Source organism: Phyllobates terribilis, unplaced genomic scaffold, assembly GCF_046119375.1.
Source record: "Phyllobates terribilis strain yellow unplaced genomic scaffold, ASM4611937v1 Scaffold_4__5_contigs__length_816908805, whole genome shotgun sequence".
Classification (NCBI taxonomy): Eukaryota; Metazoa; Chordata; class Amphibia; order Anura; family Dendrobatidae; genus Phyllobates; species Phyllobates terribilis.
The window spans coordinates 135,845,186-135,859,385 of record NW_027362764.1 but is presented as its reverse complement, the minus strand read 5'-3'; the positions used below and the strand labels follow the sequence as shown (position 1 = coordinate 135,859,385).

Below are 14,200 nucleotides of genomic sequence, written 5' to 3'. Positions count from 1 at the left end.
GTTTTATTTTTCATTGTGCCTGTTTTGTTTCAGCTGATGGACTACAGAGCTGAATTCAGTCAGTGGTGGATTAAAGAGATGAAGGCAGTGAAATTTCCAGGCCAGGGAACAGTTTTTGATTATTATTTGGATAACAAAGCCAGGAAGTTTATGCCTTGGAGTGATAAAGTTCCCAAATTTGATATGGACCCTGAGACCCCTCTACAGGTAAGTTGTATGGTCATGAAGAAATACATTTTATGGTTTTGAATTCGTTGCCATTCGTGATAATAAAAAATGCTTGAAAGCAGGTAGTGATGATGGGGAATATAGGGAAGGTGATTGCTTCTTGTTATTCTTCTTCGAGTACTCTTATTGCATCTTTGGCATAGTCCGCATTCATGTAAGGTTATGATCTGAAAACCAGCATTTAGTTAGATGGAGGTGATAATAAAATGGGTTTTACAGAAATAACAATGTTGTTTTAAGGTTTTTTTGGAAATTAAAAGTCAATCCTGGAAAACACTTTGAGTATGTGAACACAATTTCTTTCTCAGGCAGATTCTGCTTGGAACCCGCCTGAAAAGACGCATCGAAAAAATACATATACTGCACAACAATGTAAAAGCATTGCTGTGCACATATTCAGTCTTTTGTTACTTCTTCTGACCGCTCCAAGGTTAGGAAACCATGAAGCAGATAAAAAAAATGCAGCTTGTTCACTTTTTTTTTTTATATATATATATATATATATATATATATATATATATATATATATATATATATATATATATATATATATATATATATATATATATCAAGTTTACACTTGTTATAGTTTAAATTATGGAAAAAAGACTGGACGCGAACATGCCACAAAAACAACGGCAAGAAAACCTGTAAGGACATTTCAGGAAAAAAACTTTGCCTAGGAGGAACTCTTCAGTTGCTTCGGCATCTTAAAAACGACATGTCCATATACCATAAACCATAACCTTAGGGTTTCCTTTAAATTTGAGGGTTTTTTTTGTATAACAGCAATGATAGTTCTGCTGACTCTATATTTGTTAAGAAAATATGACCTCATGCGGAAGAAGCTGGATAGGAATTATATTATATAAGCTATAGTTCTTATTGCAGAAATCAAAACAATTGTTTAATTGTTTGTTTTTTTATTCATTGTAGGCAGTTTTCGTCCATACTTCTGAAACCACATGCCTTGGATACTTCACAGATCTACTTGTAAAAAAGTCTAAACCGGTGATGCTTGTTGGCAGCGCAGGAGTGGGCAAGACAGTATTTCTGAATGACAGACTAGCGTGTTTATCCGATCAGTACATGATATCCAAGGTTCCATTCAACTATTATACTACATCTGCTACTCTGCAAAGTAAGATTCACTTCTTGGAGCAATATTTTCTAACATATTAAATTGATTGCTTAATTATATAGTGTCGAATAATTCTTTTCAGCATAAAGTCCTTAAAATGAATTTCTCTCTTATAATTTTTTTCATGTATCTTTAAAGTTTTTTTCAACTCCTTTTTTCTGATATAGAGCTCCAAATCCCATTCATGGTCATAAAGTTGAATGGGGGGCTTAGACACTTTTATATGAACAGTATGCAGTAATTAATAAGTCCCCCCTAGTTGTGGCTGGAGTTAGTTGGACGTCTATGCAGGGGATTAGAAACTGTAGATTAGAATAACAAAGATACAGTATAAAGACCAACTTACATCTGTAAAAAAAATTGTAAGAAATTTTACTTTCATCATTACTGATACACGGTGCTGTATTGACAAAGGTACAAAACACACATCTGTTTCATTTCTGAAGAACAGAAAGTGATTCGGTGGCCAAGTATGTCTCCTTATCTGAATCCAATCGAACCCCTATGGGGAATTCTGAAGAGACAAGTTGTCATCACTCCCCATCATCCAGGCTCTAAAAGAAGTCGTTCTTGAAGAATGGAAAAAGATAGTGTAACATCTATGTCGCCAACTTGTTCATTCCATGCCCAGAAAACTTGGTGCTGTCCTTAAAAATCATGGAGGTCATACAAAATACTAGATGTAGCAGTTTGTGATGTGGGGTGTATTCATTTTTGCATCAACTAATAGTAAAACTGAAGATTTTGTAATGAAAGTTATATTATTACCCTTACTTTTCATATTATGGGTTAAAACATATTCTATGAAACACAAGTTGTAAGGGGTGCACGGTGGTAATAGTGTCGAGGGATTGCTGTGGTATTATATTCTCACCCTGACCGCCCACAAATACAAGATAATGTCCGTGTTGTATTGTGCTTTGCATGTTGTGTAAAACACTTACAGTTTTCGGGAGCTCCTCCGTCTTCTTTAGGAATCCAGCCGTTGGAGGCAAGCAATCATTGTCTCACACAGTCTCTCTTTTACATAACATAACTTTACTAAACTCCTTTTGTTGCTCAGTTCTGGTCACATATACCATTCCTTTGCACATCACAATCACATGCCATCCTTTCTTCTTTCCCTTTCGGTCCTATCTTCACAGTTAGTTTCTCCGGTACCGCAGCTTTCCAGAACACGGTCCTACTCAGCTCAGGTATGTCCCCGTCCGCGCTCCCCTCTTTGGAGTTGTGATGGCTGGCTCCATCAGTCCTTCTACAGGCCTTGGACGTTTAGGGAATTTTCCTCATAGTTTACCGCTTCAACGTTCCCCAAGCTGCCTAACTGTTTCTATCACTGACCGTCGGTATCCTTATTGACCTTCAGCCCCAAGGGCCCCGAGCTTCTCCTCAGTCTTCCTCCAGCACATAGACTAACGTTACCAACAGCAATAACTGCTCTGACTGAACTGTTTCCTGACAGGAATAACCGTTGTTCTCCTCTGGCCCAAACTTCTCCACCTTTTTCAACTGGACCAATCATCAACCATCTCCGTCGGTTGCTGGGAAAACTACTACGTTACTACCCCGGCTCCTTCTACACTGGAGCTATTACTAAATATATTAACTATTTCTATCCTAAGCTATTGTGCCCACCACTGTACTGTACCCAATTCCTAATCTAATATACCATATACTGTCCCTGTAACTAACATTAGACAATAGACAGTTACATATTCATATATAAACACAGAGTAGAACAATACATTCACAAAAGGGAAAGAGGCGCATGACCATCCCGGTCACCCTCTTACACAGTCTTGTCAAAAATTTTGAAATTGTTCTTGTGTTCTCTGAGATATTGGTTACAATATTACTTTTCAAAAGGGGTGTACTCTTTTTTTTTCCAAGTAAATATATTTCTAAAGGTGCTGTTGACATGAAATTCTCTCCAGATGCCTGTAACCACCCATCCAATTCACATAGGCAAAAAAAAATCCTTCAATTAAGTTATGTGTAATAATGAAAAATGACACACAGAAAAAGTATTGATCACACTTACTGAAATTTATTCCATACTTTATACAAAAGCCTTTGTTGGTGATGACAGCTTCAAGATGAGACTCTTTCACCCAGGGCCCACGAAAACCTGGAGCCAGCCCTGAGTAGAATGATGTGCTTTACCAAAAAGCCTTATTTTTGTCTCATCTGTCCACAAGACACTTTCCCAGAATGATTTTGGCTTACTCACGCACATTTTGACAAACTGCAGTCTAGCTTTTTTATGTCTCTGTGTCAGCAGTGGGGTCCTCCTGGGTCTCCTGCCATGGCGTTTCATTTCATTCAGATGTCAATGGATAGTTTGCGCTGACACTGCAGGACAGCTTAAATTTATTTGGAATTTGATTGGGGCTGCTTATCCACCATCCGGACTATCCTTAATTGCAACTTTTCATCAATTTTTCTCTGCCGTCCACGTCCAGGGAGATTTGCTACAGTCCATGGGTTGTAAACTTCTTGATTATGTTGCACACTGTGGACAAAGAAACATCAAGATCTCTAGAGATGGACTGCAACCTTCATATTGTTGATATTTTTTGAGAATTTTTGTTCTCAAGTCCTCAGACAGTTCTCTTCTCCTCCTTCTGTTCTCCATCCTTAGTGTGGCACACACCGACACACAATGCTAAGATTGAGTCAACTTTTCCCCTTTTTATTCGGTTTCAGGTGTGATTTTCTTATTGCCCACACCTGTTAATCGCCACAGGTGATTTTTAACGAGCATCACATGCTTGAAACAAAGTTGTTTACCCACACTGTATATATAATTTTTTTAAATTGATTATTATTCAGTACCAATCTCTTATGTTTCTGAAAGTATTGTTGGTTATATTTTCTTAACATGAAATCCTTGTCTCCAGGTATGAACTTTCCACCCAAAGGCCTTTTTTGGGCTCTTAAATACTCTATATGCTTTTGTCTCAACTGTGTTTAATGACTTTTTATAAGCCTCCCTCACAGATTCCATCTGATTGCTTTACAATTTTCTCCTAGGAAAATATCAGACGAAGTAAAAGACCAGTAGAATTCCACGATGGAAACTCAACAACCCCATTATAAGCTTGTGGCATAGGGTTATTAAAAGCAGTGAAATAATGACAAATATGCATTTTTCCATAGCATACCATAAGCATAATTGGGTTTCAAATATACCTTAAGAATTTTTCACTAATATGAAATGTTATCCTTCTATCCTGACCTAAAACTTATCAAACCGTTCTTTATTGAGATTATTTCTGAACATATAGATCAAACCTAATTATGGTATAAGTTGATCATTACATTATGTGTTCAGCTATTTTGCATGGAGACCTTTCCTCCAAGATCTTCTTGATGGTATGTATAGTAACACTATTTTCTATTTTACAGGGATCCTTGAGAAGTCTTTGGAGAAGAAAGCAGGGCGTAACTACGGCCCTATTGGAAATAAAAAGTTGGTGTATTTCATTGATGACTTGAACATGCCTGAGGTCGACAAGTATGGAACTGTCCAACCTCATGCCCTGATTAGACAGCACCTTGATTACGGCCACTGGTAAAATGTTAATTTGTTTCTATATTAGAGGAATATTTTTCTTTCAGCTAAAACAAAGTTATATGAAAATTAAATAGTTATATAATTTCCATACTGCTTTTTTATCCACAGATTTCTACTTTCAATTGTCTTTTGCTTAGATAAAAAAATATAAAAATAACCCTGTCCTGGTCATGTAAAAGCACACATAGGTGCAGAAATTATTACAATGACAGGACAATGTCCCTGATTCATCAAAACTTTTACTCCAGAATTCTGGCATAAAAAGTTCTGAAAAATCACAAAATTTTTTTGTTCAACATGAAGCTACTCAGAATTTTGGCGCTTTTGGTGTTTTTATGCCATGTTCACCCAGCTCTGACAAAGTGAGCGGAATGGGGGAATAATGGGGCATGTTGACCCCCACTCCTCAAATTTTATGGCAAGTGGTAGTGTTGTTTATGCTACAAATCTTACTCCAGTTGCTGACCGGAATGAGGTTTGTGGCGAAGTTCACAGAGGCACATGACTCTTTTTGCCTCACCTGATTCATTAAGAGGCTTGTGCTTCTTAATAAATCAGGAATCTTGCACTCCATCCTGCCCCCTAATCAAGACCATCATAAAAATACTTGTCTTGATGATTTGAGGCGTATGTGTTTATAATGTGTGTTCTCACGTATTTTTCAAATAAACCTTTGTTGTATAACTCTCGTAATATTGCATTAGTTTAATGTACATTTTTAATATAGTTAAACATATACTGAAATTCAATATTCTAATGTCTTTCCCATCTGTTACTACAGGTATGAGAGGCAAAAAATGACCCTTAAAGAAGTTCATAATTGTCAATATGTCTCCTGTATGAATCCAACTGCAGGAAGCTTTACTATTAACCAGCGATTGCAGGTAATATTTGACAGGTGTGATCATATGTCATACTGACAAGTAAGTGGTTTTGATCTATGAAGGTCTGTGCGCTGAGACCCCCACCAATCGCTAAAGCGAAGGAGCAGAAGTGCACAGCCAATTGTCAACTTAGCACTAACTTCTGCTACCTTTCCCTCTGCTTTCAAACATGCCACAATCACACCTATCCTCAAAAAGCCATCCCACCACCCAAGGCTAATAAAGTCCCATGCCTTCCAGTACCATCTGTACACTGATGACACTCAGATCTACCTTTCTGGCATAGACGTCACCTCTCTGCTGTCCAGAATCCTGGAGTGTCTATCAGCTATATCCTCCTTCTTCTCCTCTCGCTTCCTCAATCTCAATGTGGACAAATCTGTGCTCGTTATCTTTCCTCCATCTCGCGTATCTTCCCTACCTGATCTATCTATAACAATGCCCGACATCATGCTTTCTCCTGTACGGTGACTCAGAGTAACACTTGACTCTGCCCTATCCTTCAAACCGCACATCCAAGCTCTCGCTACCAAAATATTTCCAGAATCTGTCCTTTCCTAAACCCTCAATCTACTAAAATGCTTGTGCATACCCTCATCTTCTTTTGCCTCTACTACTGGAACATCCTCCTCTGTGGCCTACCTGCTAATACTATCGCACCTCTCCAGTCCTTCATTAACTCTGCTGCCCGAGTAGTTCATCTCTCTCCTTGCTACTCCATTGACTCACAATTCCCCAGCGTGCCCAATTCAAACTACTAATACTGACCTATAAAGCCATCCATAACCTTTCTCCCCCGTACATCTCCAAACTAATATCCCGATATCTTCCCTCACGTAATCTCCAGTCCTCCCAAGACCACCTTCTCTCCTCCACACCTATACTTTCCTCATCCAATCGTCTCCTCCCAAATATCCCCCATCCTCTGGAATTCTGTGTCTCAACACATCTGATTATCCGCCACATTCAGATCCTTCAGACGGAACCTGAAAACCCATCTCTTCAAGAAAGCTTACAGCCTGCAATGACCACACTGCCACCTCACCACCACCGGAGCTGCTGCAACCCCCCAACCTACTGTCTCCTTCCCCATTCCTGTGGAATATAAGCTTCCAAGGGCAGGGTCCTCTTCCCTCTGTACCAGTCTATCATTGTTAGTTCGTTTACTATAAGTGATATCTGTATTTTGTATGTAACCCCTTCTCATGTACAGCACCATAGAATCAATAAATAATAATAATAAAAATAATAATAATAATAAAATTGCTGCTCTCCTCTCAGACTGAAGAATGGTTCCTAGACTTTATTTAATTTTTTTTACTTGCATGCATTTTTAGTTAAAAAATAATTTTGCCATATGGTTTAACTAAAACATGTGAAAAATATGGCTTCTACAGCTGCTATGCTCCATTGTACAAATCTGGCTACATAAATGAGATGCTTGTAAATCCTTCAGCGAGCTCCATCTAATGGCGGAGTTTGTAATTCTTTTTTTTCTTCTGAGCTTCCAGGGGTTGTTCCCTTTCATTACCAGTTAATACCCATCTGCATGCTATTATCTATTATATAGAAACAAACCCACAGTACTCCCCCTCCCCAGGTCCACTGTCTTGTCTCGCTGCTGAGCCTGATGTCCGGCTTTGGGTGTGGTACTGATGTCAGGGAAATCGAATACAGAGCAGTTTGTTTCTTTAAAATAGCCTGTAACAGGGGGGTGACTTCTAATGAAAGGGAACAACCCCTTTAAATTTGATGAGCATTCGTTCATTTAGCTAAAAGTATACAGCGGGAAGTGCTCCCTTTCTATATGTTAACATTATCAGAGGCCTCATTTACCAGACTGAGGTTAAAGTATGTGTTTGTTTTTTTTGTTTGTTTGTTTGTTTGTTTTTAACTCCATCTAACCGGTAAGCTTCCTGAATAGAGAGGGTGACCACAAAAAAATGTATATCAAGGCTATATGTTTTTGCAACGGGTCTCTATAGGGTCCAGATACCTAGGCGTCCATCCAGACTTTGCCACTGGTGGGCTCATACTTCCTGAGTATGTAGTGTATTTTAAAGCACTCAGCAATCAACATGAGCTCACTGAAGGATTCACTGTTAACTCTGTCTGCAACCAGTTATGTACAGTCAAACACAAGCAGTTCAAAATTTTTAATGAAACCTAATTGCAAAATAAATATTTTTTTGGGAAACGTGCATGCATTTTAGTAAAGGAATAACACATCCCAAGAAGGTGTCCATGTATATCTGCATCATCTACTATAAGACTGCAAATAGTGTGAACGTTGAATGTCCTTAATAAATAGATCTGCAGCTTAAACCTTAAGCTATTATCTGATATCTGTACATATAAATATAAATTTAATGTTTTAGAAACAAATTAATTATTATTGAGTATTTTGCTATTACTGATCGTGTTATACTATAGGGATTTTATATCTTTGATTTTTAGAGACATTTTGCTGTTTTTGCTGTGAGTTTTCCTTCAAATGATGCACTAGAAGCCATATTTGCCAAGATCCTTAGTTTCCACTTCCAGCAACACTCATTCCATCCATCGATTCTGCGAACTGGACCTACTATGATTCAGGCTGCAATGTGGCTCAGCCAGAAAATGGTGCACAATTTCCTTCCAACTGCTATCAAATTTCATTATATTTTCAACCTAAGAGATATTTCCAATATTTTCCAGGTATGCACTATGTTTTTTTTCTACATGGAGATTGTAAAACTATTGTTTTTACTAGCATATTTTTAGAACATAGTGTGCATGAACTGTTATGGTCACAGCAAATACAATATTAGGTAGATACAGTACAGACCAAAAGTTTGGACACACCTTCTCATTTAAAGATTTGTCTGTATTTTCTTGACTATGAAAATTGCACATTCACACTGAAGGCATCAAAACTATGAATTAACACATGTGGAATTATATACTTAACAAAAAAGTGTGAAACAACTGAAAATATGTCTTATATTCTAGGTTCTTCAAAGTAGCCACCTTTTGCTTTGATGACTGCTTTGCATACTCTTGGCATTCTCTTGATGAGCTTCAAGAGGTAGTCACCGGAAATGGTCTTCCAACAATCTTGAAGGAGTTCCCAGAGATGCTTAGCACTTGTTGGCCCTTTTGCCTTCACTCTGCTGTCCAGCTCACCCCAAACCATCTCAATTGGGTTCAGGTCTGGTGACTGTGGAGGCCAGGTCATCTGGCGTAGCACCCCATCACTCTCCTCCTTGGTCAAATAGCCCTTACACAGCCTGGAGGTGTGTTTGGGGTCATTGTCCTGTTGAAAAATAAATGATGGTCCAACTAAACGTAAACCGGATGGAATAGCATGCCGCTGCAAGATCCTGTTGTAGCCATGCTGGTTCAGTATGCCTTCAATTTTGAATAAATCCCCAACAGTGTCACCAGCAAAGCACCTCCACACCATCACACCTCCTCCTCCATGCTTCATGGTGAGAACCAGACATGTAGAGTCCATCCGTTCACCTTTTCTGCATTGCACAAAGACACGGTGGTTGGAACCAAAGATCTCAAATTTGGACTCATCAGACCAAAGCTCAGATTTCCACTGGTCTAATGTCCATTCCTTGTGTTCTTTAGCCCAAACAAGTCTCTTCTGCTTGTTGCCTGTCCTTAGCAGTGGTTTCCTAGCAGCTATTTTACCATGAAGGCCGGCTGCACAACTTAACAGTTTTTGAAGAGATGTGTCTGCTGCTAGAACTCTGTGTGGCATTGACCTGGTCTCTAATCTGAGCTGCTGTTAACCTGCGATTTCTGAGGCTGGTGACTCGGATAAACTTATCCTCAGAAGCAAAGGTGACTCTTGGTCTTCGTTTCCTGGGGCGGTCCTCATGTGAGCCAGTTTCTTTGTAGCGCTTGATGGTTTTTGCATCTGCACTTGGGGACACTTTCAAAGTTTTCCCAATTTTTCACACTGACTGACCTTAATTTCTTAAAGTAATGATGGCCACTCATTTTTCTTTACTTAGCTGCTTTTTTCTTGCCATAATACAAATTCTAACAGTCTATTCAGTAGGACTATCAGCTGTGTATCCACCAGACTTCTGCACAACACAACTGATGGTCCCAACCCCATTTATAAGGCCAGAAATCAAACTTATTAAACCTGACAGGGCACACCTGTGAAGTGAAAACCATTTCTGGTGACTACCTCTTGAAGCTCATCAAGAGAATGCCAAGAGTGTGCAAAGCAGTCATCAAAGCAAAAGGTGGCTACTTTGAAGAACATAGAATATAAGACATATTTTCAGTTGTTTCACACTTTTTTGTTAAGTATATAATTCCACATGTGTTAATTCATAGTTTTGATGCCTTCAGTGTAAATTTACACTTTTCATAGTCATGAAAATACAGAAAAATCTTTAAATGAGAAGGTGTGTCCAAACTTTTGGTCTGTACTGTACATGAGAGAGCATTTACTCCTATTTACACTGATTAATATTAGAACGCATGCTACCAGGTATTCTTATAACCGGGTTTACAGGAATTAAAATATAGTGGTTCATGATAGCCTGCTAATACAGTGTAGGAAAACACCTCCTTCCAGACAATTGGGGAAAGTTTTATACCACCATTGAGATGGAGTACGTTATCATTGTAAAATATTACATTTCTTTTTGGAAAATACTGGGATGCGAATTTTAAAAATCGATATTACTATTTTAGTTCCTATCATTGCGTACCTGCTGAAATGCAAATCAGCTGCACTCCTACACTTACTACATTGCTGAGATGCCACCATATGAAATCTTCACGTACAGCTATACCATCCTCCTAAATAAGAATATTCCAGTTACCTAGTTTGGGTATCCACTAAAATGCATATTTTTTTTCTGTTTTAGGGCATTTTGTTTGCTACTCCAGATTGTTTGAAGCAACCAAATGATCTGGTTTTGCTTTGGCTTCACGAGTCATCTCGAGTGTACGGAGACAAGTTGGTAGAAGCCAAAGACTCTGACTTATTTAAGAAAATTCTTCATGACACAGCAAGAAAATACTTTGAAGTAAGGCTCTGTGTGTGCCAACATCCCAACTATTGCTTATGTTGTAGAGGAAAGTGTTTTCCTGTACATATTTCCTTTGATAACTTTGTACATTATATTTATGGGTTTATCCTAATCATAATTATCTTGGAAATGTAACTGTTGCAATGTAGTGCAAAAAAGGAAAAATAGGGCCCACACACCTCTAGTGTTAAATGAATGTAGAGGTTGTAAGTTAGTGGCGTTTCTACCAGTGAATTTAGTGAATGTAACGCCATTGCTGGTGCCCCTGCATGGTGTCCCCTTCTCCCTCCATGCAGGGACACTGGCTTAGGCAATGTGCACACGCTGCGGTAATGAAGCAGAAAATTTCTGCTTCATTTCTGCATGTCCTCTCCCGGATAAACGCATGCGGAATTCCGCACGCGTTTATCGTGCGATTTCCACATGCGAAATTGCCTCGCGTTTTTTATTGCACTGCAAAGGCAATTCCGCTTGCGGAAACGCAAAATTAATGAACATGCTGCGGATTTTTCCCCGCAGCAAAAACGCTGCGGAAAAATCCGCAACATGGGCATTGAACTTGCGTAATCACATTGGGGACAATGGGGGGCAGATAACATAGCGTTTCACAAGCGTTTACGCTGTGGAAATTATGCAGCATATCCGCTTGAAAAACAATACGTGGGCACATACCCTTACTCCCGGCCCTCGGAGTTGTCCCTGGCGTGTTCCTGTCTCCTGCTACTTCCTGTATACATGCCACAATTTGCGGCAGTGTGCACATTGTAGCGTGCACATGGTAATGTGTTCACCTGCAAGGTGTCTCTCAGCCAATACCTGGGAGGCATCTTGTATAAAAGACACCCTCACCGATTAGGAGGTGCCTGAGCAACCCCTATAGTTATGTTAGGTGGTTTGGTGTGCAACTGTATGTTGCCGGGTCCCCTGTCCCTAGTCTGTTAAAGCTATTCCCGTATCCTGTGACCCATTAGTTCAGTATAGTTTTTCCATGTTCCTGTGACTGCTTCAGCAGTGTCCGTATCCTGAAGCCGCATCGGCGGTGCCTGTCTGCTATCCTGAGACATGTGAGTCTGAACCTGCCCCAGTGGCCGTTCTGCCTTCCTGAAGTTGTCCCTGTCCGTCCAAGCACCTGCCTGCCTGTATATCAGCTGTGCCCGCCAGCACCTGCCTGCCTATATATCAGCTGTGCCCGCCAGCACCTGCCTGCCTGTATATCAACTGTGCCTGTCAGCACCTGCCTGCCTGTTTATCAGCTGTGCCCGCCAGCACCTGCCTGCCTATATATCAGCTATGCCCGCCAGCACCTGACGTTACAGCTTCCTGTTCCTTTAGTAGTCAGCTGCTGCTGCCGGACATTGCCCCGGAGTGGTACTTGCCGCACAAGCCTGACCTCACCACTAGAAGCTCCAGCGAACACCAAGGTAGCTGCTTAGTTACGCCCCTCCAGGGTAAGTCCGGTCTGTGGCACAGTCGGTTCATGATACACGCTCGCACTTAACAGTCCAAGCTCGAGCTTAACTGTTTGAACAGTTTGCTTAGGGCATGGATCCCGCTGATCCCAAGATTCGCTAGGGTGCGGACCTGTACCAAGAACTCTCCCATCAGCGTGATCAGCAAGAATTTATTTTTCATATTTGAGGACTGTAGCTTCTTCCGCACCAGCTCAAGCTGCTGCAGCTATCGGTGCATCTACTCCGCCTGCGACTAATGCTTCTGGATTGAAACTCCGCTCATCGGCTCCACCATGATTCAGTGGAGACTGTAAGCAGTGCTGTGGATTCTTGAACCAGTGCACTCTGCACTTTGAACTTTTGGCCCATCAGTTCCTAACTGATCAGGTTGAAGTGGGATTCCTGATGTCACACTTTGCTGGAGAATCCCTGGCATGGATTAACCTTTTGTGGGAGAAAGGAGATCCTGTGACCATGGACCTACAGACCTTTATTAACAGAGCGATCAGAGTGCTTCCCTTGTTAGTGTCATAAGATACCATCCTATACCCCAAATTAATTGTGTTGGTAGACTGCTCCAAACTCAATAAACAATCGTATCGTCAAGGTACAAAAAGAAAGGATGCCCTAGTAATCCATAGTACAAGGCAGCAGTAATCCATAAAGTAATCCATAAGTGCCAGCAGACTGCTCCTTTGGAAACCATACAGCATTGTGTTTTATTTAATTTAGGTTACAGTATTTTTGTTCTTAATTAGCCTTTCTTGGGTAACATGAAACCACTCAGTTTTTCTGAGAGTTATTGCCTGTCAGTGTGAGGCTTCCGTTCACCTGTAATAAGGCTGCCATCTGACATTATAGCCATTGGTCACTGCCAGGATCGGACTAATGTTTTTTTCAATATTTGCATTACAAAAAAATATGTAAATTGCACTGTAATTTATATCTATCCCAATTCAGCCCCGAAAAATAATTAATTTTCCTCCACAAAAAAGAAGGCCTCATATACTGTAGCTATGCCAGGGGAAAAAAAAGTTGCCGCAGCTAAAATATGAAGACACAAAACTGAGAAAATAAAATGGGCTGGTTAGTATGCTCTTTCTGTCTTGGTCATTAAAAAGTTAACATGAGAAGGCAATTTACAGTTACTTTTGTGATCATTGAAAATATTACTTTTTAATTCATACCAGGGTATAGAAGACCATGTTTTCTTAAAACAACCACTTATATTTTGCCATTTTGCAAACGGTGTTGGGGCTCCTTCTTATTTGCCAGTTCAAGGATGGGATGCCCTAAGGAGAACACTTGTTGAAGCACTTGACAGCTACAATGAACTTAATGCAGCCATGAATCTTGTCCTATTTGAAGATGCAATGCAACATGTGTAAGTAACCAAGCTTCTTGAATCAGGCGAAACAGTCATTTGTAAGGTTTTGAAATTTATATAAGACGTCTGGGGTTTTCTGTCCCATACATTGTTTACATCCGGCTGCTGCTGAAGTTAATAACAGCTGATTAATGATGATACCAGGAGTCAGACCCCCAGCAATCTGATATAGCTGACATATCCTAAGTACAGGTCATCAATATCATAGTAATAGGAAATCCTTTTATAGGGAATCTGTCAGCAGGATTTCACTCCCCCAAACTATTTACATGTGCAAGTAGCTTTTTCAAAGACAAATCCAGAAATACCTTTGCATGGCAAGTCCTTTCCTCTATTAGTGAGAAATCAGCATTTGAATTGATATGTAAATGAAACTGAAGAACTATTTTGTGATCTGAAGCCTCTGTCACTCCAGCTCTATTCTTCATGCAGCGCCGCCTCCTCCTGCTTGACTGTTGGCTCCTTTGTCTGAAGTCACACAGCATTA

At 39.9% G+C, this 14,200-nt stretch overlaps 1 protein-coding gene and 1 long non-coding RNA gene across 2 annotated transcripts in view; one reads left to right on the top strand and one right to left on the bottom strand.

Moving 5' to 3' along the window:
• DNAH11 (dynein axonemal heavy chain 11) overlaps positions 1-14,200 on the top strand; it is a 481,578-nt gene that overhangs the window by 266,836 nt on the left and 200,542 nt on the right. Inside the window, exons 46-52 of the mRNA XM_073677778.1 lie at positions 34-207; positions 1,165-1,369; positions 4,778-4,943; positions 5,728-5,830; positions 8,288-8,527; positions 10,711-10,872; positions 13,517-13,710. Of these exons, the coding sequence (XP_073533879.1) occupies positions 34-207; positions 1,165-1,369; positions 4,778-4,943; positions 5,728-5,830; positions 8,288-8,527; positions 10,711-10,872; positions 13,517-13,710 (1,244 nt within the window). The remainder of the gene's footprint in view (positions 1-33; positions 208-1,164; positions 1,370-4,777; positions 4,944-5,727; positions 5,831-8,287; positions 8,528-10,710; positions 10,873-13,516; positions 13,711-14,200) is intronic.
• LOC141265116 (uncharacterized) overlaps positions 1-14,200 on the bottom strand; it is a 213,289-nt gene that overhangs the window by 1,617 nt on the left and 197,472 nt on the right. The window lies entirely within an intron of this gene.